Here is a 20,651-nt window from a genome sequence, read left to right as displayed (position 1 = left end):
ACATAAACTGCCCCGCGCCATGGACTGGAACTCCCTCATTTTCTACATTGCCCCCCTGGAGGCCTAGGGTCCGCATCGCACGGGCGATAGATTGTCTCTGCCGCGGGTTTATATGATGATGCACATCGCTATATGCCTAAATGAGTATTCGGGGATACTATTCCTCTCGTGGAGTGACGGACTCGTGGTTCGTTGTGATCCTGGTCTGGACTTCGCTCGCCGGGGATAGATGAAGGTTCCAAAGAGTTCAAAAGGTCAATCACAACTGCCGCCCATGTCGACGACTTGCCTGCGCTCGGCCCGGTGGGGGTGACGGCACGTTGGCGCCGCCGCATCACATCACTCCCGTTTGCAAACTAGGTTTCGTGTGTGTACGGAGTATGCTTCCATGGAGCTCGAAGACCCCCAAGTTTGAATACTTACACCGGATCCTCCAGAATACGATTTTGAACCAGGACAGGACACATTTTTGACGATCAAGGTTGAGAGTATTTCATCGAAAGCCTTGTTGCAGCGCGATTAATATCATCTTTCTCAAGCTACGTTGTCCAGCCCGGTCCCTCATTTATTTTGGTACCTTTTACTCGCCAGCACATATTGTCTCGTCAGATCTATCATATGCGGTACTGATCACGACAGGGAATTAATCAACGGAAGATTAATGACTCGGATCCTGCCATGGTTTCGTCATAATAGGGTCCGATCGTCATTTCAGGGTTCAGTTGTCGGATTTTCCAGTTCGGTCACTTCTCTAACAGGGCCTGGCCACTCCCACAGAGATTAAGCTTGAAACGTCAACCCCCTGGCCATCGCCTAAAGCTCGTTCGCCCGGGGCCATCTCTGTCCCTAAATACCCTATACCGGCCCACTGGTTTGGAAAAATCTCATCAATTCCCAGAGAATTTGGCCCCAGAACGCTGTGACACCATTTTTGGGTCGTTCGCCCGAATTTGGGGGACTCTTGCAACGATGCATGAACCAAGAGGTCAGGTATTGCAAGAAAATCCGTTCTATAGGGTTACTCTGAGACACCCGGTCGATTATATCCACGGCATTGACCACGCTGACAGCCTTGACAGCGCGACGAGCTTGACCAGCGTAGCGATTGCAGCTGCTGAGAATCAGAGCTCGCCTCTGCACGGTATCATCATCCACTTCCTCTAGTTGCTGTGAGAATCTAACAGCGCATGACGAGGCATGAGATATCTCGACGCACTCAACGAAGGTGACGCCGCCGCGTGCCTTCGGATTCATTGCAACTAGGGTAGGTGGAGGAGGATCTCGCATAGGTAGAGGCGCTTTCGGAACCAGGGCAGTAACAGCCACGCCGTTAAAATCTCCACACAATCGACGTCGTTAGCGCCATTAGCGTTGTCAACGGGATGGTCGTGGAAATTGCCTCTATCTCAATTCCCGGGGGGGTTTCCTACCTACTTTGTAGGTGTTCTTGTCATATAGTCCAGTCTCGGGTCGTAACTCTGACTTTCCTTGTGTGGCACTTCTGTAGCTTTATCCCTTGAGAGTTGTAAATCATGCTGAATCCAAAGGTAAAGTTGAAGATATAGGAAGGAATATTCGAGAGGAGTCCATTCCTAGAGCGGGCCTAGATAGTACAGACAAGTAGTCTTCGTGGAGCCAGTCGTAAGATAACGCACGATGGCATCCTAAACTCTATATCTCAATGAAGCGAGAGTATCATATTAAGTATCACACTTAAAGCCATTCCGATATGACAATTCTCTCCCTCCCCCTAAGGCGTCCATATCGCTACTGCTTACCGTCTTGTAGAATACTTATGCATTAAGAATTTAGCATTAAACTGTTTCCATCAGATCTTTCAGAACATCAAATCGAGACGTTAAATTTATGCTCTGCCTTTCTCTATCCGAATTCGTGTTGTTATCTCATTATGCTAAGTGTTCTTGGCGCTGGTATGATTTTTAACAAGATAAGAATAACAACAATGATAGTACGAGAGGCCGATAGTCAATTACACATGATATACCACCGTCCACCATTTTGTACATCAAGGATGATCGTCAAACGGTCGTCTCGGTCTGGGTCTCGCTCGTAGTCACCGCCGTGAGATAGATATACGAGGAAATGGCAACGAGTAAAGACATCACAGCTGGTCCGGTTAGACCCATTCACGGTATACTTGTAGAACAACTCACCGAGCACAATATTCGCATAATAATACCCAAGAACGTCCGAAAAGCTCCCCGAAAGGAGCGGCCCCACCATCAGGCCAATATTAAAGGAGATTTCAGTCAAGCTTGACAGTCGAGAGTTCCCTCCATATAGACCAAAGATATTCGGATCTTTAGCTTCGAGGTCATGCTATAGTATCTTGTATTAGCGGCGAACTACGGGTAAAGAAAGGTAGGGGAAATTTTGAAGATAGAAGCGTACCTAGCATCTGAAAAGTGCTAGCGCCTCGGATCAAAGAAAAGGCAAAGCTAACTCCTACGATAGCCGCGATATACACAACTTCGCCACCGCGGTCGAGTCTCCCCCAGATGAAGGGTCTCACCTGGGACTGCCAATAGCCAGAACAAAGGGACGAGCATCACCCATCCGATTTGGGCATTCATTGCGCTAGAAGATATTCCTTGGTCCCTTCCTGTGGCTATGCGTCAAGGACTCGGCAAACCATTTCAAGCTAATACAAACTCCGGACCCAATTCCTTGATGAACTTTCACATATAGTTTCTTCAACTTCTTTTCCTATTCCTTGTTCTCAATCACCCTTTCCTGCAAGCATGGGTTACACTCGACTGAAGGTACAAAGTAGATCCACAACTTCATCAATCAAATTTTGAGACGAAGGGCGATTCTTACCCCCTTTCACGCCCATTCTCACCCTATCTGTTGCGCGCTCACCCTACTCATCCCAGTCGAGAGACGCTATGCCTAGTGGTATCCGATCAGCCACGATCAGGCATTTCTGGAGAATATAGATTTGCTTTCCTTCATTTCCAGCACATACGACCATAGGGTGTGGAGAACAGGGCTTCCCGTCCGCTCAGCCGTACTTAAGCCACACGCCGGCCAGTTAGTAGTATGGTGGGTGACCACATGCGAATCCTGGCTGTTGTATGTTTTTCTTTTTGATGTTACTTTACTTTATAGTGTAATGAGCTTTGCTGCTTTGCCCTCTTGACCCTTCAGGCCTCTATTCTTCACCCGAACGCCCTGAACATCCCTGAAGCGCTGACGTGGCCCGAACTGGCCCTCTCTCCCACTCTCCTTCCCGCTCCTGTCCCAGGCCCTCCCTTACTTTTGAAGAACGAGTGAAGGGGTTACTATCCTGCGTGAGCTGCCCGGAAAGTTTTGCAGCGTACATACTGCAAAATCGGACCAGTTTCTTCCCGCTGATTGGTCAATTTTCGCCGCCAAGACGTTTTGTGGTTCGCTCGAGTCTGTCGTGGCTACCTTGTCTTATTGCTCATCCACTTTCTCTATCCATCTTAGCAGCTAGGGCCCTAGGGCTTCATTCTGCGCTTCTCTTTAAGTTTCCCTTCTATGACTGGCTCGTCCTTGGTTGTAAAACTCTCTTTTTGGCTTAAGTTTGGCATCACTATTTACTTTCACGCTTACCGTCGCCGATTCGCTGCCTAGTTGAATCCTCGCTGGGCTTGGCCATCGCTGGTCCACGAGACTCTACAACTTCATCTGCACTGGTCGCAAGTTTATCTTTCGTGCTTGCCTCTTTTCTGTTCTATAGCTCTCTTCCTACAATGATCCACTGCGACTTGTTCCAGTACCTTGCTTTACTAACATGTGTGAGTACACAGAGTGCATTCGGACCTTCGGTTGCAGTTACTTAGCTTTATAGTTTGATTCGAAATTTTGGGCTTTTCATGATTCAAATAGATCCAATCGGCTTTGGCTGGTATCTTCCGTAGCTGTCCGGACGGTATAACCGCACTCCAGCTAGACCCGATATTATCGTCTATTACCTCACGAGAGAAAAGATTACCCTGCTTGGCTCTTTGGCAAGAATTCAATTCAAGGATAGCTCTTAAGACAGATCATGTGTATGTGCCTCCTCTTTTACAATTTCAAGGATCTCATCCTGGAGCATTGATTGCGTGGGTGTCCAGCCGAGTAGCTTTTTAGCCCGCAACGCTTTGGCTTTCACTGTATAGTTAGCCACAGGACGGCCGGCAGGCGCCATTATTGCACGGTCCTCCATATCAAGCACCATCATCTCTTCCGAGCCCAGGAGTCCAAGCTTATACGCCTCTCTCGTAATTCTGCGACAGATATCCCCCCAGAAGTACTCCCCACCTTCCACGAGGTAATAGCCCTCGGAGTTCCATGAAGCTTTGGATCCTCCGAAAATAGCTTCGTCGATCAGGCGAATATATAAACGAGACAGGTCATGAATATGAACGGAATTCCAGAAAGATTTCCCATCGCCTAGCTGAAGCCCCTTGCCAGTTTCAAGAATAAGCCTAGTGAGATTATACATCTGTTCGGTTCTCCGCAAGACAGGGCCCCTTCCGGCTCCGAAAACAGTTGAAGGACAAACAATCGCAGTCTTCAGTGTATCAGAGCCAGCTGCCAAGACAATTTTGTCGACATTGCGATGAACAGCTTTGTCTTAAGAGATGATAATATTTATTAGTGCGTGCAGTTATTTGTGACGGTTTTATATGTAAACTTACCTGGTAAAGAAGTAAGCTCAGAAATCCCTTCCCAATCATTAAAAATATGAATCCGATTTGGTGTACATTGTATTTCATGTCCCAAATCCAGAAGAATATCAGTGCCGCTTGTATGAATATAGACCCCTCCCCCCCCTCTTCCGCAATCCGTTCACAATCGCTGTCGCAGATGGCACATTGTCCGCACTCATCGCAAAATGAAGGACTATCTCATGTTTTGCTACCTCCTCCTCAATAATAGCTGTTTGGTCAAGCGTAGCAAAAACTAGCCTTAGTTTTGGGTATCTTGCTTTGAATTGTGCTTCATGAGCTGGGTTTCGCACTAGACAAGTGATACTGTGTTCCCATTCAGGATGCACTCTCAGAAGCTCATATAGGACGTCTCCTCCTATGTAGCCACTCTGAAATTATGGTCAGTCAGCGAGGACCTCAACATGGCCTTCAAAAAGAAGATGAATTGCACGGTACCGTTCCTGTCACAAAAATCTTTGGCGGTAACATCTCTTAATATCAAAGACCTTGAAACCCATAATATACGAGGCGTGAGAGATTATTTTGCCAAATAAAACCTGGTATGAGTCCATTTATAGGAGGTAACAGTGGTTTAAGATTACAAATACACAGCATTATTAATGCGGGGTCAATCCACAACCTATTCCAATCTATCTTGGCCATACTAGAATACGAGCTTTGCAATGTCAGGCTATGCCAGTAACCCGCAGTGTCTATCAAAGTCCACGAGATAAGATGGCCCCGCTTCATTACATGACTGAGGTAAGCACGGAGTTTACTCCTTGACTTATTTGAGTTTGCATATCGCTTGTTTGTATACATCGCCATTTACGTAGTCCATGACCTCCAAAAAGTGCTTGCAAACCTCGATATCCCCAATTTAAAATCTCTCCGTAATGGCCACCTTGAACTTTTTTTGTCTACCACTTTTGCCCTAAAACGAAGGAACAGAGTGGAAGGGGTTACCAGTTTCACGGCTGCTAGACGCCGATGTTGACGCTGCCAAAAGCATAGCGAGAAGCACACACCCTAGACGAGGAAACTCCTCCATGTGACAAGAATACATATTTCGCGACTGCTAACCGTCTCGCCGATCTCGACGCCGATTTGTCCGTCCACGCTCTCTTCTGATTTCTGCTGCGCTACTGGTACATCCCGGCATCCTAAGTATAAACTGGTGGATTGTGCAACCTTCAAGAAAACACAATATTCTTTGGTGCTAGAGAGCGAATTGTTCGCGAGACACGATCATCGCTAGAATCATCGCTATAATGATTTCCTGGATCCCTTCCGGAAGCCCTCTTGATGGATTGCTCGTTGATGACCTTCTCAGAATATGACGCCAATTCAATCGTATCCAATCCTGGGCATTTCGGGGGTGATGGAGAGGGATTCGGATCTGTAGGTGGCCGTCAAGAAAATCCATCCCGAGCCTTGAAACCTCCGTAATCGAACTGAGTAGACTGCGTCGATAACGATGTGATGTACCGGTTTCCTTTGGGTGCCACGGTGTCTGAGAGTTAAACCAGGCAGTCTGATGGATCGTATCTTCATATCAAGCTTGCAATTGGAGGATAGTCAAGTTTCCAACATCCATGCTCCCCCATCTGCCTCAGAATCAGAATTCTCAATTGTTGAGGAGGCAGTTCTTCACGTTCATGTCATGCATGTATTTCGCAATTTCTCTGAGGAATGGGTTAGCAAGAGGTTATAGACTGTGTAAGAACGAAGGGATTACCAAGTACCTCCCAAAACTTACCACATGCTTCTTGTTGATATACTTGCGGATACTAGCATCAGACCGGGCCTGACTGGCACTGGTTCCAATTAGTAAACCGGGTCCATCTGGAACTGAACTGGGGACTTACACCTCGGTATCGCAATACAGGCAACGATAAGCACATTTCGGAATGATCTAAACCGATCAGAACCAGTTAGAAACAAGACTATCTGAGATGTCATAGTTCAGAACTCATGGATTTCGCATGCTCTAGTGCCCACCGATGCGCACAGCTCAACGCGAGTACCTCTACCACCGGTTTGATCAAGACAGAGCACGGTATGTGAGAGAAACGTGTGGAAGGGAGGAAGGAGGAGGAATAAAAGGGCACATAAGTCGTCAAGAAGTCATACGGGGCAAAAACATAAATTGAACAGGCTAATTTGCGCAAGAGAGTACAAATTGAGTGCGCGGTTTGGCACCTGGGCCGTTGACGGCCCTCCGGAGCTCAAAGCTCATCACGTACCCCGCTCCTCCAGGCGATCAAGTGACTGAAGCATAAGTTCGCAGTGATTCGCAGTGATGAATGGCCCTTGCTGACTCGAGACCGGGCCAGTTGGTAGTATTTTCGGCAGTAGTACACTCGCACCCATTCATGAAACACCTGGGTGGACGCTTCAGAATACCTGAACAGGCGTGAGTCAATTTCTCTGAGTGCACGCAGTCTGGACTTGGCATCATACGGCAGGATCGTGGGAGTTCGTACAAAGGAGCGAGTTCTCGTAGTCTCATTCTGAGCCTATACTTTGGTCCAGCTGCAAATTGAGTCGCAGGCGAGCTGCTTCACGTAGAGCTTGCATGCAGCCCGGCGTGAACGGGTTTTGCTCTGCCCACCATGCTGGGTTGATCAAGTCTGTGATATTGAAGTTTGGAATGATGGGAATGTTCGTTATCTCGCATGTCCAGCTCGCGAACGAGCCTTCAACCAACCAGGAGTCTGTATACGACTTGATGTATGGCTGGTATAAATTTCGAGATGACCCTAGACACCATGCTCGACAACGACAGAGGAAGTTCTGTGAGTGAGGATGGTGTGTGTATAATAGAGGCTGTATATATAAGAGATGATGATGGAAGTCAAATGGATGGTGTGTGTGCAGCAAGAGGGACTGTCCGAGGCGTGTAATAATGAAGAAAGAGAAAGAGAGGAAGTGGGAGAGGGAAAGAAGGAAGGCTTAAAAAGGAAAGATCGCAGAATGATTAAGAGCCTCAGGCTCCAAGGCTCTAACGAAAAGAAGTAGATTGAAGTTCAATCATGTATGTTTCGAGTCATTTACAGTATCGTCATATAAGCCATCTTCAAGTACGGGCCCCCTAGAGCATCATAATTAGTATTATACACAAGCCCTCAAGCCCTTTCAAATGCTTTCAACCCTTCACGGGCAAGCCTCTCTCGCATTACCTGCCACTCCACCCAAGTAACACCCTGCAACAGACAATCCGCCAGATCATCCAGCTTGCCAACTTCACTACTTAAGCCCGCTGCAGAGCTTCGTTTCTTCCTCGTTCCCTCGCCTCGCCACTTTTGTAGATACGCACCCGCAAGGTCATGTACTGCAGGTCTATCTGCCGCAAGACAAATCTTCGCATCCACTGCGGTGCCCAATCCCATATTCCCATTTGAGCGAGTACCCGAATTATGGGAAATATCGTTCTCCAGGGAAGCACCTAGCCAACGCCCCACAAGATCAATCTTGGCCTTCTTGACTTCCCGAGCACTAACTCTGGTTTTCTTTGTACCATCCTCGCCCTCCGGGGTGCTATGAGAATCAAGATCCTCCCAATGTCGAACGACTCGCTTGGGTTCAATGCCCTGCACATCAATTCCGGCGATATCACTTCCGCGTGCATGTCGAAGTGTGTGCAGCACTGCATGTAGCATCCCCTCCAGAACGCCAACGCGTATCGTCCACTCCTGAACCGCACTCCCGCCGCCGGATCGGAAGCGTTGGCGCTCAATCAATACATGGGTGGGCTTGTAGGCAGATAGGAGGGACGTGATCAGTGTATAGGCCATTGCAGCGTATAGATCTGGTGAGAAGGCTTCCTTCAAGCCTGCCGCTGGCTTAGTCTGGATGGTTTGCGAAGATGGTATAGATCCAGCTTCTGACTCGGACATGCGCTCCGCAAAGTCCCCGCCATCCATCTTCACTCCCGTACCCTGCAAATCTAGATCACCGATCTCCGAGACTTTCAATCGATGCCAGGCTGTCAACACCGGTCTTGGTGGCGCCTGCGCCACCATCTGCGTCTGAGAAGCCCTTGGCACGCGTAAATGTGCAAAAGCGAGGTTCCGAATCCCCATATCGATACTCAATACGTTCCAGTCATTGCTATGCTTTTCATTCGAAGGGAGAGCCAGCTGCTGGCTTAGCGCGGTCTCGATCCGCGCGGCGAGCACTGTTTTCGTTCCCGAAGACTGAATCCCCGTTGCGCGCGCGATGCGCTGGAGTTGGGCGACTTTCAGCACTGCCAGCCAGGGAAATTGAGACACTGGTGCGCGAGACGCGCGGAGAACTGTGGTGAGGCGCATTGCATTGCCTTGCCTAGGGATACCAGCTAAGGGGCGGCTGACACACCCGCTGCACAGCCGCGAGATGTTGTGGTTTTTCCGTTTCCGGGAGCCTCAGATTGAGTTTGAGTTTGAAACGGTGATGGGTTTAAGGTGAGATTAGGTTGTGGATACGATAATGGCGTGATTTTGATCTGCGACTGTACCGCAATGGGTAGATGGCGCATCGGAGACTGGTTAGGAATGGAGGCCTGGGGATGCGCCGGGGTCGGGAATCGTTGGTGCTGATCGCGCCGATCGATGCACGGGCCGAGTTGCCGCACCCGGGGGTTTCGGGAGTTACAACGGGGGCTATGTTATCCTTTGCCTATCACACACTCTCCATACAACAATGCACACATGAATATCTCCATGCGAAAAATGTGATCTGATAATTACGAATTCTGTCGCTCGGATCCAATTTGAAACTGCGCTGGAGCTCGGCCGTGTAAATATTGGGTATATATTTTCCCAGATCGGGTGAAGAGTGCAATACAACAAATAATGTAGCAACAACAAGAAAGAAGAGAACGAAAGCCAACCAAATAATAACGCCATGGTCTATTTCCCATAAAGGAACAAATCAAGCAAAGCCAAGCCAGATCCAATGCCATGCTTCCAAACGAGGAGACTCCAACGAACGCCTTGCTCGGTGCTGGTGCCTGGCCATGGGCCTGTGGAAAACGCCATAGTAAAGATGATGCAAAGCGCTGAAAAGCAGATCAAAAGAGAGTTCGAAGACCAGAATCACAGACACACCAGATGCACGAGTATTTTAAACAGATAGACCATCCCAAAAGCTGTCGGTGAGTATATGTGATGTGAAGTGTGAGTTATCTATATGAACGCTGCCGGCTCGGTCTTTGAGTCGGCGATCTCGTCTCGTAGATAGAGAAGCGATGCCCAGACACGCCAGTGCAGGACACCGATGTGACCTAGACGCATGCCAATACGTTCAATGTCATATTGTTGCGCGGACATGGGCTGCGAGGAGGATGGGGTTGAGGATGAGGATGTCGAAGGAGTAGGAGCCGCAGACGATGGAGGGTTGGGTGCGGGGCCATTCGTAGTGGAGGGCGGAGGTGCTGTTCGCTGGGACTCACAGATAGCCAGCGGAGAGAGGGGCAGGTACCTCCGAGCAGAAGCAATCGTTGCCGTGAGAACCTTCTCGCGCATGGTATTCTGAAAGTAGCGGAAGAGCTCAGATTCGTTCGAAAGATGCCACAAGAGGGCCTCCTCAATCGGTACGATAACCTCATCAGCGACGACGACGTCTAGGCAGCACGCAGCGCAGGCGAATCGAGCAATCTCCAGCGCAATGCAGCGCATATTCTGCAGCCAGCGCTTGCTACCCCGCACATCAGGGTCTTCGTCTTCGCCGGCACTCCGGCCATCAGAGCTCAGTTCGTCCTCCATGAGAGACCAGATCCGCGAGCGAAAGGTGGAGTATGTCTCGTCGCGAGCGGAGAGATACCGCTTTTGGGTGTGGACATATGACTCGAAGATATACCATGCAATTTCAAGGTTGATCAGATTTTGAATCGTCGAGCGCAGTTGCCATAGTCGGTCCGTGTCAAAGAGGAAAGTCTCTGGGTATTTGTCCGGTGGGTTGAACTGGAGAAGGTGGTCTGATATTCCCCGGAATAGAGCTTCGAGAGGCTTGAAAGTATCGTCCGACTGGGCTGCGTCTGGGCCCTTTGCTTCATCTTCTTTTCGAGCCCGTTCCCTTGCTGCAAGATACCAGATTCTGGCGGGCTCGACGTCGAGACTGCCGCGGCCGAGTTTACCTTCGAAGTACTCTTGCAAGAATGGGACCGTGTCCTCGATGAGAAGAACGCGGAACGTACGTATTTGATGATTCGCGACGTCCTTGAGGGCTTGTTAGCAATTGAAAGGGACAGATGATTAGAGTTGATGTGATTCTTTCTCACCAGCTTCATTGCCTCTAGAATAGCAAATAGAGTCTGCAGTCCATTCACAATCTCCTTTGGCTCCTGGGACTGCGAGCCCTCGGTGATCTGCTCCACCATCCGGTCAGCCCATTCATCGCGCATCGGTGCGCAATGCGTCTTCAATAAAGCCGCCATCCACGTCGCCAGCGCCACCATATCGAGGACACCCTTACGGACCTGCTGCATGAGCAGGGGTACTTCGAGGTTCTGCATGATGCTAGGATGGTCACGCTCCGGAACAAGTGTTTTGATGACTTCTTGCAAGGTTTCAAACATGGCCGGTAGTCGAGGCTCGAAAGTGCGCTTCGACGTGACATCCCGCGAGCTCTTTTCATCGACGTCATCATCAGGGTTTGCGGCGCGGTATGCGTAGATTGCAATCTCCATGGCCATCGAATCCCAGTAGTCAGCAGCCTCTTTCCGTTTGCGCTTTCCCTTTTCACCATCCAGATCGGGCTTGAAGTGTAGGTCACGATCGAAATTGGCGTCCATCCGGAGATTAATATTGCTCATGATGCAGGGCAGATCAAGTTCGCTGAGTGTCCGCTTCGTAACAGGAGGCTGTCGGCGGGCTTTACAAAGGAGCCGCTGGTCGCGCGAACCGAATCCTAGTGCTTGTGGGATACTGATGGCCTCTGGGGAAGGCGATGGGTCTCGGGGCCGAGGTGCAGCGCTAGATGTCGATCCCGATCCCGATCGCGAGGCTGCACTGGGCTGGCGGGTGCCGGGCGGATATGCAAAGGGTGGCTGATGACGACGAAGTGTGTTCACGGTGGACGAGCTTTCATGGCCGTGAGAATCGCGTCTCTCGTTCTTACGAAACTCTTTTGAGCGGCCACTGCTAGCGCCATAGGCATCTAGCGGGCCGTCGGCGCCCTCCTCCTGCGTACGAGCCTCTTTAGTCCCCTGGAGATCCATGACCGAGAGGTAAGACAGCCGTACGTCCTTTCCTAGGCCCTTCTGATCTCTATGCGCCTAACGTTAGATAAGAACAATCCTGGGGACGACAAAAGAAGGGCAGGGAGGGCCAGTTGTGGCGGAGGCTGTAGCCCTACGCCAACATCCCCCGACCCTCTGTACACCGGCAAGGGCACTTGGTTGGAGCGAGACGGAATAAAACCAGGGAACCAAAAGTAAGAAAATGGGGGAAATAGCGGTCCAGCCCCTAAGAGCACGTTTACTCACATTGTTATTTTTTTTCTTCCCACGCGCCCCCTGTTTGCCTCAGGCAGGCAGCCAATCCCGAGTTGCCGACAAAGTGATGCAAGTGAGCTGTCAATTGCAGTGGAGCCAGCAGTTGAGCCTTGGATCTGCGGGCGATCTGCCTCGTGGTTATGGCGACGGGGAGGCAAATGAGTAACAATTGATGAAGTAGAAGCAGTTTGGACTGGACGATAAGGGTGAGTCTCAATTGTCCGACGACGAACGGAGCCAGATGAATCGCAGTTTTCAGCCACAGCGAAACAAAGTCGACCACATAGAGTAGAGTTTGTCACGATATGTCGGGGATGAACAACACTAACCCGTTGAAGAATCGTAGAGATTGGTCAGATTAGGTCCGGTTAAGGCGTGGAGAGCAAATCAGGAGGGCGAAACAGAGAAAGAGACCAAAAAGACCGAGAGGAATTGGAAAAGCGACCGACTTGGCCTGATATAGGCGCATCGTGGTGAAGTATCGCCCGGGTTTGAGCGTCGCAACAGGCTGTCGAGAACCAACGTTTTCGACTGACTGAATTCGGGCAGACGCAAGCATCCACGGAGATCGGCTGTGGTTCTCACCTCACGAGTTGAGGGAAGGAACGAGTAGTAATGGACTGAGGGTGACGATCAGAGCTCACATTCCAATCGTTCCAAGGAGACTGCTGCTACCCGCTTCCAGTGCCTCCTCTCGAGACAATCAGCAGAGACGGACGCTCCATCACATCGAGTCGCATCCCCTATTTCTCTTTTACCGATCGTGCGGGATCGGCGATCTTGCTGGATATAGTTTGCTTTTTTTGCCCCTTTCACGGTGTATAGTTCGGGAGGGGGCCGACTTTAGGGCTTTCCCTTCCATCCATTAACCATTTGATCCCCCTTTGACGCCTCACTTTGAGACGCACTGGCCACGTGAGGCCCTCGCCCCCCGATTTCTCGGGGAACCACTGGCTCAGCAATGGAGAACTGCAGGCGGTTTGGTGACGAGAACCAGGATATGCTGGGAGGGGAAAGCAGAGCGGGGAAAAGGAAGACGGATCTGGGTTGAACATTGAACATTGAATCGTTAAACGGGTGACTTCCAAGTTCGAAGTACGAAGTATGGAGTGTACCGCAGGAGTGGAGCTTGGGAGCTCCGGGGAGGGCGAAACTGGCGAGTGAGCAAGTGAGAACGTTCGAATCAAGTTGAGCCCACAGGGATGCGATGGGGGGAAAAGTGGAAAAAAGTGGGGCTGGTCGGATGCGGTGTGATGGCCTTCGTGCCTTGATGCCTTGACGCCGTGACACCTGAGCCGTCCATTTATCACATGATCTGACCCAGGAAGGTGACGGAAAGGGGCACAACGATGGTATTTGGACTAGTGGATACTGTTGGCTAAGTACACTGTCGGACCGGAACAGCTTTGCTCCGTCAGAAGTCTTGTTGCCCGATTCACCAGGCCGCAAACCCAGGCCAACAATGCCTGCCCCCCGTCCAATACATCTACTTCTATTCAACACCCTTTTAGGAAATGTTCGACTTGCCGAGCACTTTTAATTCCCGATGCGCAAGAGGCTGCAGTTTTCTTTGTACGCAATATCTGACCATGTCAGCCTGAAGTGGGGGGTTTCTCGGTCGTCTCCGGCTCCTGTGGTAAGTCTGTCGCCTTCCAAGGATCCCCACCCGCTCTATACAAACCCTAATTAGGAAATGGGCGTCCCGCCCGACAAGAACCTTCCCCAATAGCCATCATCGCCATAACGAGCACAAAACATTCAAAAAGAAGGGCCATGGATCCCTCGTGGCCTTCAAGTTTCAATACATTCCTTCATTCAAAATCAATTCTTCGATCTACTGTCGCCGTAGAGCGGTGGTTTTGCTGGAGAACTCGTAGTTCTACGAGTCTAGCCCCAACGTCAACATGAATATCGCACCATTCTTGTTCTTCTTTCAACTTTTGCGGTTGATCCCAAATCTATCATTCTTCAATAGCGCGAAAGTATCTCGCTTTAAAGTTCGCTCGTTGCCAGATAGCCCTGCTTTGCCGGCGAACTGGGCTGGACGGTTACCAGTGCCTGGAAGGAAGGATGGGAACGAGATCTTCTTTTGGCTATTTGAAGCGGAGAACAAAGCCTACGATGATACATTAATCGGTTAGTTGAATAGGAGAATGGTTTAAATTGGCCGATAGGGCTCATTTGCTAACCTTCTGTCTTCTTATATAGTTTGGTTCAACGGCGGACCAGGTTGCTCATCCCTCGTCGGCCTAACGGGCGGCAACGGACCCATTTCCTTCGTCGATAACTCGACCTCACTCGAGCGCAATCCCTACTCCTGGACCCAGCTAGGCCATGTTCTATACGTGGACCAGCCTGTTGGGACAGGTTTCTCGACCGCCAGCAATCCCTACCCTGTGCGTGATAACGACGTGGTGACAGCAGACTTTGTGGCATGGCTGGATAGCTTTTTCACATACTTCCCGCATCTGAAGTCCAAGAAAATTCATCTCATGGGAGAGTCCTACGCAGGTATCTACATACCTTACTTCACCGCCGCCTTGATGGAGAGCAATACCTTGCATTCACTTGACATCCGCTCCATGTCACTCGGTGACGGGTCTTGGGGGAATGCAGCGGCAATGTCCTCCGTTGCCATAGGGGCATACATGCGGTCGCAGGCGACTGCGCTCAAATTGCCAAAAGACATTGTCGCAGCATTTGAAGCCGCAGATCAGGTCTGCGGCTTCGATGGCGTGCTCGCTCAGGCACAGCTCTACCCGCCGAAAGGCCATATCAATATTCCCGGGAACCCGGAGAATCTGAATTATCGGCGACGCAAGCGAAATATGACGGATGTTCTCAACGCTTCGTGCAGCATATCGCCAAAGACGGCATCAGAGGTGAATACCTCCATCTTCAATTCGGCATGCTACGGTCCCTGTGCCATATATTCCACTGCGATGGACTTTGTCGATACTGCTTCCGCCGCCGGCACGGGAATCCCCTGCTTCGACGTCTACGACATCCGTCACGACTGCAGCACGATCAACAGCCTAGCCCTGCTGACTGAATACTTCAGCCGTGCCGATGTCCAGGATGCGCTACACGTTAGCGATCGTGGGACCTACAGTGCTTGTAACTCAACTATCCTGGGCATCCTGCTTGGTGCGCCATCGGTAGTTCCACCGGCGTACACTATTCTGCCAACTCTGGTTACAGAGCACAATATCTCACTGCACATCTACAACGGAGAGTGGGATATGTTGCTCAATCATATCGGGACCGAGCTGTCAATCCAGAATATGACATGGCGCGGGGCGCAAGGATTTTCGGCGAGTCCACAGCAATTGTTTTATGCCGACGTTGCCATACCTGTTGACAGCCTGGATTGGAGGAATGCGACGACTAAGGTGGCTGGACATTGGGCAGAGGAGCGAGGTGTCTCGTATCATCTATTCCAGGGAGCAGGACATAGTGTATTTGCTAACAAGCCGCGCGAGATGTTTGCATATGTACGCGATGTGGTGGTTGGACGGGAAAAGGATTGAGCGGAGGTCATATCTTTGTTTTTTTTTGAGTTGCATGGGCTTGATGATGTTATTGGAAGATCAAACTAGTTTCATTTAATTCAGAGTTGTTAGTGATGAATCTAGCACTTGCGTGTGGTCATGGATCATGTAAATGGGGAGTATGGGCGATCGGACGATGTCGACAAGGAAAGTACATCAAGATAATACACCAGAGATCCCTTTTTCTGGTTTCAGAGTGAAGTCTTCGTCATTGCCTGGGGAATTCTAGCATCATAGTGCTGTATGTGGGAATTTTTGACAATTTGTGGCACTTACAGCCTAGATGGATACGGGAAATTTCAATGGCGATATCTACCATGTAGAGTATATGGTTTCTGTTCTCTATCTACTCTTCATACGTGCAAGATATCACATTCTTTATATAATATTCATTCAGAACGCTCGATAATATCAGGTGTAATTTGAAAGGCTTCACCCCAGCCTAATGTGGTGATATTGTTACATCGTCGCGCTGGGCAGAGTGAACCATCACCACAACACGAAGTAAACAAAACAGATCAGTAATCAGATGCTGTCAACACGTTTCCATCAGCTATCATTATGAGTTATGATTACATTTTGTACATTCAGACAACGTCAGTTTATGCTCACCATGAGCCACCATGAGTCATTATGAATCCTGGTGTTGGTCTGGCCGGGACGAATCAGGTGAGACAAGGTCGTGCAACACATTAGCCGCTTCACAAGCCAAGACAGCCGGCAGCGATTTTGTGGAGTCTTTAGATGAATGTGGTATTTACGAGCTAGAATAGAACTGGAGGCTGATAGCGAATGTGTTGTTAAATGATCGTTCAATCATGGTAAACAAGGGTAAAGGTCTGTCGCCCGAACGCTAAGATGATATGACTTGTAGTCAAGACAGCCACTCCGTATATATTCCGATTCAGCAACCTCTCCTCCGAAACCGACAAAAAGACCCAGCATTCTTGTGAATCCGGATAATTCGAGACAAAAAGATGTGGGGAGGGTCTAACGCTCTGGGTACAAATGTAGTAGCCGACCTTATCCCAAAAAAAGGGAAGTGATCCACACCAGGCAAGATGAAACGTGCATTCACTTCGTATAATCATGAAATCGTGATGTATGGTAGATGATGTAGAGGTCAGACTAAGCAAATAATCGACCTATAAGCACCTCGGGGCGAGGATGCATAACTGCCACGTAGTGCATGTACCCGCTCACCGGCGTGCAAAGAAGGGTGCCTGATTTGGCATTGAGAGGAGCGAATCCGCTCGCTGGAAGACGTCACCCTCGAAGAACTTGTCGCTGTATGCACTCGCTGGGGTAGAAGGTACAGTGGCCTGCGCAGCGGGGCCTAGTGCAGCACTCAGCGGAGTGGCAGGAACGGTCACCGATTGTGGGGACAGGCTCGCAGCCAGCTGATACGCAGTTGAGTGAGACCCAATGGCCGAGGTTGACACCGAGGTATGATGCAGCGCGTGTGGGTGAGGGGGTTGAAGGGGTGGCCCATACAAGTTGCTTGGCGTATGGGTTGGGGCCATGTCTGCGAGATATGACCAAGGGGATGCCTCGATGAGGCGACCCGCTTCTCGACTGGCTTTCTGGACCGGGCGCAGTATAATGATAATATCTCCTGGGAGAAGCTGCATGCTTCTTACTTCTCGCATGTCGGTCACAAGATCGACGAAAGATTGCATAAAGGTCTTGCACAGTTGCCAGAACTCGCGCTGGTTTCGTAGTCCGCCACCTGGCTCCTTCACTTTCATGTTGGAGAGTCGCATTCCCAGTGCCTCAGATACTTCTAGACAGTAGCGACAGCGGCGGATGAGATTGTTCCAGAGCATTTGGATTCCGTCTGACTCGCGCGATTGCTCTGCCACCTCAAGGCATCGGCTAAACTGTCGTCGAGCAAGTGGGAGAGCCTGGAGAGCAGAGCTGTACGCGGAAGTGAGTTGATGGAAGATCTTTTCGAATATGCGTTCCTCCTCAATCTCGTCTAGGCCAGTCAATGGGTTGATTCGAGGTACGCCGCCTGATGTAGGAATGGGAGGGAAGGCCTCCCCGGAACGTGGCGTCGCCAAAGAGGACGGCACCGACGTGTTGATGAGATTTGACCGACTGCTTGATCGACTGCGTGCGTAGTTGAATGACGGAGTAGCATAGCCAGGCGATGCGGCCGCTGAATGGCTGGTGGCATTTAATGATAGGGGACCACCCATTGCCATCTGGGGGTGTCGAATTGTAGTATCGCTCCTTAGTCGCCGCGTCGGAGGGGCTGGGTCCCGAGTGGGGGTGACAATAGATCGCTGGAATCGGTCCAGAGGAGGGCCCTTGATAGGCTCTGGCATGGCTGGCCTGGGAGCCGGTGTTGACTTTTGGGGCTGGTTCATCGGGACGTTGAGGCTAGCGCAGGCATTCCGTAATTCCACCAGACTGCCATACATCATCAGCATCAGCGAGCGCACATATCGCGAGTCGCCATTTGAGACGATCTTTGCAGCACTGTTTCGCAATTGTGTGCCAACGTGGGTGTAAGCCACGATGCACGTCTCACATTCACGCTTGACAGTCTCCGTGATCATCCTTGCGGCTTCGGGACTGTCAGGTAATGAAGTTTCGGCATTCTCGAGGGCTTCATTAAGCCGATCGACGTGAGTGGAGGCATTATAAAACACGAGCTCAAGACTGTGGCGTCGTGTGTCGTCACGCTGAATCACGTTAATCAGGGTGGAAATATGAGCATGGATCTGGAAGAGCGCAAACAGGATGCCCTTGGCGCTCTCAATAATGGGGTCGTCTGACCCTCGCTCGCCTTTGTGCTCTGGGAGACTTGACATCCGATTGACCCAACCATCCCGCGGACGTCGACGTTCTCGTGGGCTGCTCGGGCTTGAAGAGCTACTGCTGCTGGCAGGAGCTGGTGCTGTCGGATGTGCTCGGAGAACAGACCCATGGCTTAGGCCACGCAAATGACTGTTTCGATATGGTCGAGTTTCATCCAGCGTCCCGAGATCGGTATTCTTTCGAGTAATGAGGCCCATACGCTTATTTCGAGCTGAAAAAGATGCCTGAATGATACCCTCGCTGTTACTTCGATTGCGTTCGTTGAAAGAGTGAGGTACTGCACCAGGTCGCTGAAGACCAGGCATATGATACCCGGCCGGTTGTTGACCAGAGGCCACGCGGAAGTGTGATTTAGCCGGAATTGGAGGTGGTCGTGATATGGAGGGAGACCGAGACGAAGGCGCTGAGGAGCCATCGCCGGTGCTGGGAATGACGGGGAATCGACTACTCAGTTTCCGTTTGACTGGAGCGGGTTTTGGCGTGTCGAAGGAGATATCACTGGATGCGGGACATGTTAAAATTTTATGGGCCTTGCGAGATTGGACAAATTAACCAACCTTGTATCACCACTGCTCTCTGGCTCGGGTGTTGTCGCTTGTTGGCGAGTTCTCAAGAATCTCTTGAGCTCTGCAGTCACCGCAACTTCCTTTTCATTGTCCGTCATGGTAGGTGCTATTTCAGCCTCCGATGCCTCCAGCACACGGCGGAGAGGATATCGCAGGGGGTTGCCAGCTATTTTGAGAATTTGTAGCTTGTTCATATCGGACAACCCAACTGGGAGGTCATCCAACCGGTTCTGCATAATCGATAACACCCGTAGAGATCTCAGTTTGCTGATCTCATCTGGGAGGGCATTAATTTTGTTCCGACTGAGATCAAGGATCTCCAGCAAGGGTAATTTATAGACCTAGATGATATCAGCGTCAATGCCGACAACTGAAGGGTTCTCTCAGACATACTCCTTTAGGGAATTCCCGGAAGTTATTTGCTCGGATGTTGAGATATCGAAGATGGGAGCACTCTGCAAAGCGGTACGGAATGTGAAATAGATGGTTATTCGACAGGGAAAGTCTGTGAAATTAAAATTTGAGGCTTAGTTAGTTGGATCTAGAACCGCAGTATCCCCGGATTAAAGTCTGTAGGGCGACACGTTAAAAACGTACCTCTCGACTTCATCTTTGATGATGTCTACCACAGGCTCTGGTATCCTGACGATATGGGAATGGCCCAGGTCAATGGTCAGCTTCGGCTTGACCACATCCGTAACAGCCTCACTTCCCGCCAAAGACCGTTTGGTATCTTGAATACCACTTTCCACCGCGCGCCGGGCAAGTTCAATCGTCTCCTCCTGAGTCAACAGCTTTTGATTGGATGATTGTTTGCTACCACTGCCGGGGTGGTCGCTCATCGCGGTACCCGGCCTCGATCCATCTTCCTCTGCGCGCGGCGAGCCCTCGTTGTAGGACAACGGAGGGGGGACCAGGGATTCGGTTGGCCCCTTCTCTCCTTCATCCTCATCTGTATCACCCCGGTAGCTGCGTGGCCCTCGCACCGTGTCTTCTGGCCGGTTCATGGCGGATAGCATGGTCGAATAGAGGGGTTGCGGCTGTTATAGAACGCAGACGACGCCGGCGAGCGCGCTGTGGATATGCAGTTGCGCGATCGATCAATGTGTGTCCCAAATGTTTGACCACTACCGATATGAGATGTTAGACAGGCGTGAGCAGAACATCGTCGACTAGTAAGCAGTCTCGAAAAGTGCCAGATTATTTGGTTGTCAGATGCGTGAGATGCGGGTTCGAAGCGAAACGAATGCACGTAGACGGTGGCGGAGGATAGCACGTATGCACTAGCCACGGAAATTGGCGGGTCCTGGCCGAAAGTTGAAGAGGCCAAGACAGTTCAATCCAGGGCAGTGTTGTCCAGATGAAACTGGAGCGTGGAAGCTGCGCAACGAAGCTCGGGCAGAGGCTTGAGGCGGAGGTCAGCCACGCTGGACCAAGAATGTTGTTATTGCGGGAATCAAGGAGGTCCGATCGATCGCCCTGCAGGATGCGTCGTTAGAACAGCACAGATACAGGGATATGACAGAAAGAAACGGGCGCAGACCAG

At 50.5% G+C, this 20,651-nt stretch overlaps 6 protein-coding genes across 6 annotated transcripts; 1 reads left to right on the top strand and 5 right to left on the bottom strand.

Annotated features, from left to right (window-relative positions):
* Window positions 1-855: 855 nt before the first annotated feature.
* On the bottom strand, window positions 856-1,254 carry N7473_005533 (uncharacterized protein; the record flags this gene model as incomplete). The annotated part of the gene is made up of 1 exon (XM_057151473.1): window positions 856-1,254. One exon carries the CDS (start codon window positions 1,252-1,254, stop codon window positions 856-858), a length of 399 nt encoding a protein of 132 aa, XP_057009278.1.
* A 2,890-nt stretch (window positions 1,255-4,144) lies between these two features.
* Window positions 4,145-5,074, bottom strand: N7473_005532 (uncharacterized protein; the record flags this gene model as incomplete). The annotated part of the gene is made up of 2 exons (XM_057151472.1): window positions 4,145-4,608; window positions 4,798-5,074. Coding segments are annotated over 2 exons (741 nt in total), but the record flags the coding sequence as incomplete, so codon positions are not given.
* A 2,739-nt stretch (window positions 5,075-7,813) lies between these two features.
* N7473_005531 (uncharacterized protein) lies at window positions 7,814-8,998 on the bottom strand (the record flags this gene model as incomplete). Its single annotated transcript, XM_057151471.1, has 1 exon — window positions 7,814-8,998. The coding sequence occupies one exon, from the start codon at window positions 8,996-8,998 to the stop codon at window positions 7,814-7,816; it is 1,185 nt and encodes a 394-aa protein (XP_057009276.1).
* An 855-nt stretch (window positions 8,999-9,853) lies between these two features.
* On the bottom strand, window positions 9,854-11,886 carry N7473_005530 (TCP11 family protein; the record flags this gene model as incomplete). The annotated part of the gene is made up of 2 exons (XM_057151470.1): window positions 9,854-10,885; window positions 10,948-11,886. The coding sequence occupies 2 exons, from the start codon at window positions 11,884-11,886 to the stop codon at window positions 9,854-9,856; spliced, it is 1,971 nt and encodes a 656-aa protein (XP_057009275.1).
* A 2,180-nt stretch (window positions 11,887-14,066) lies between these two features.
* Window positions 14,067-15,692, top strand: cp9 (putative serine carboxypeptidase; the record flags this gene model as incomplete). Its single annotated transcript, XM_057151469.1, has 2 exons — window positions 14,067-14,298; window positions 14,371-15,692. 2 exons carry the CDS (start codon window positions 14,067-14,069, stop codon window positions 15,690-15,692), a joined length of 1,554 nt encoding a protein of 517 aa, XP_057009274.1.
* Window positions 15,693-16,912: 1,220 nt separating this feature from the next.
* On the bottom strand, window positions 16,913-20,124 carry N7473_005528 (uncharacterized protein; the record flags this gene model as incomplete). Its single annotated transcript, XM_057151468.1, has 4 exons — window positions 16,913-19,037; window positions 19,097-19,446; window positions 19,499-19,610; window positions 19,703-20,124. The coding sequence occupies 4 exons, from the start codon at window positions 20,122-20,124 to the stop codon at window positions 16,913-16,915; spliced, it is 3,009 nt and encodes a 1,002-aa protein (XP_057009273.1).
* Window positions 20,125-20,651: the final 527 nt, after the last annotated feature.

This window comes from Penicillium subrubescens, assembly GCF_028828155.1.
Source record: "Penicillium subrubescens strain IBT 31985 chromosome Unknown utg000004l_segment0_segment0, whole genome shotgun sequence".
Taxonomy (NCBI): domain Eukaryota; kingdom Fungi; phylum Ascomycota; class Eurotiomycetes; order Eurotiales; family Aspergillaceae; genus Penicillium; species Penicillium subrubescens.
This window is presented reverse-complemented; position numbering and strand designations above follow the sequence as displayed.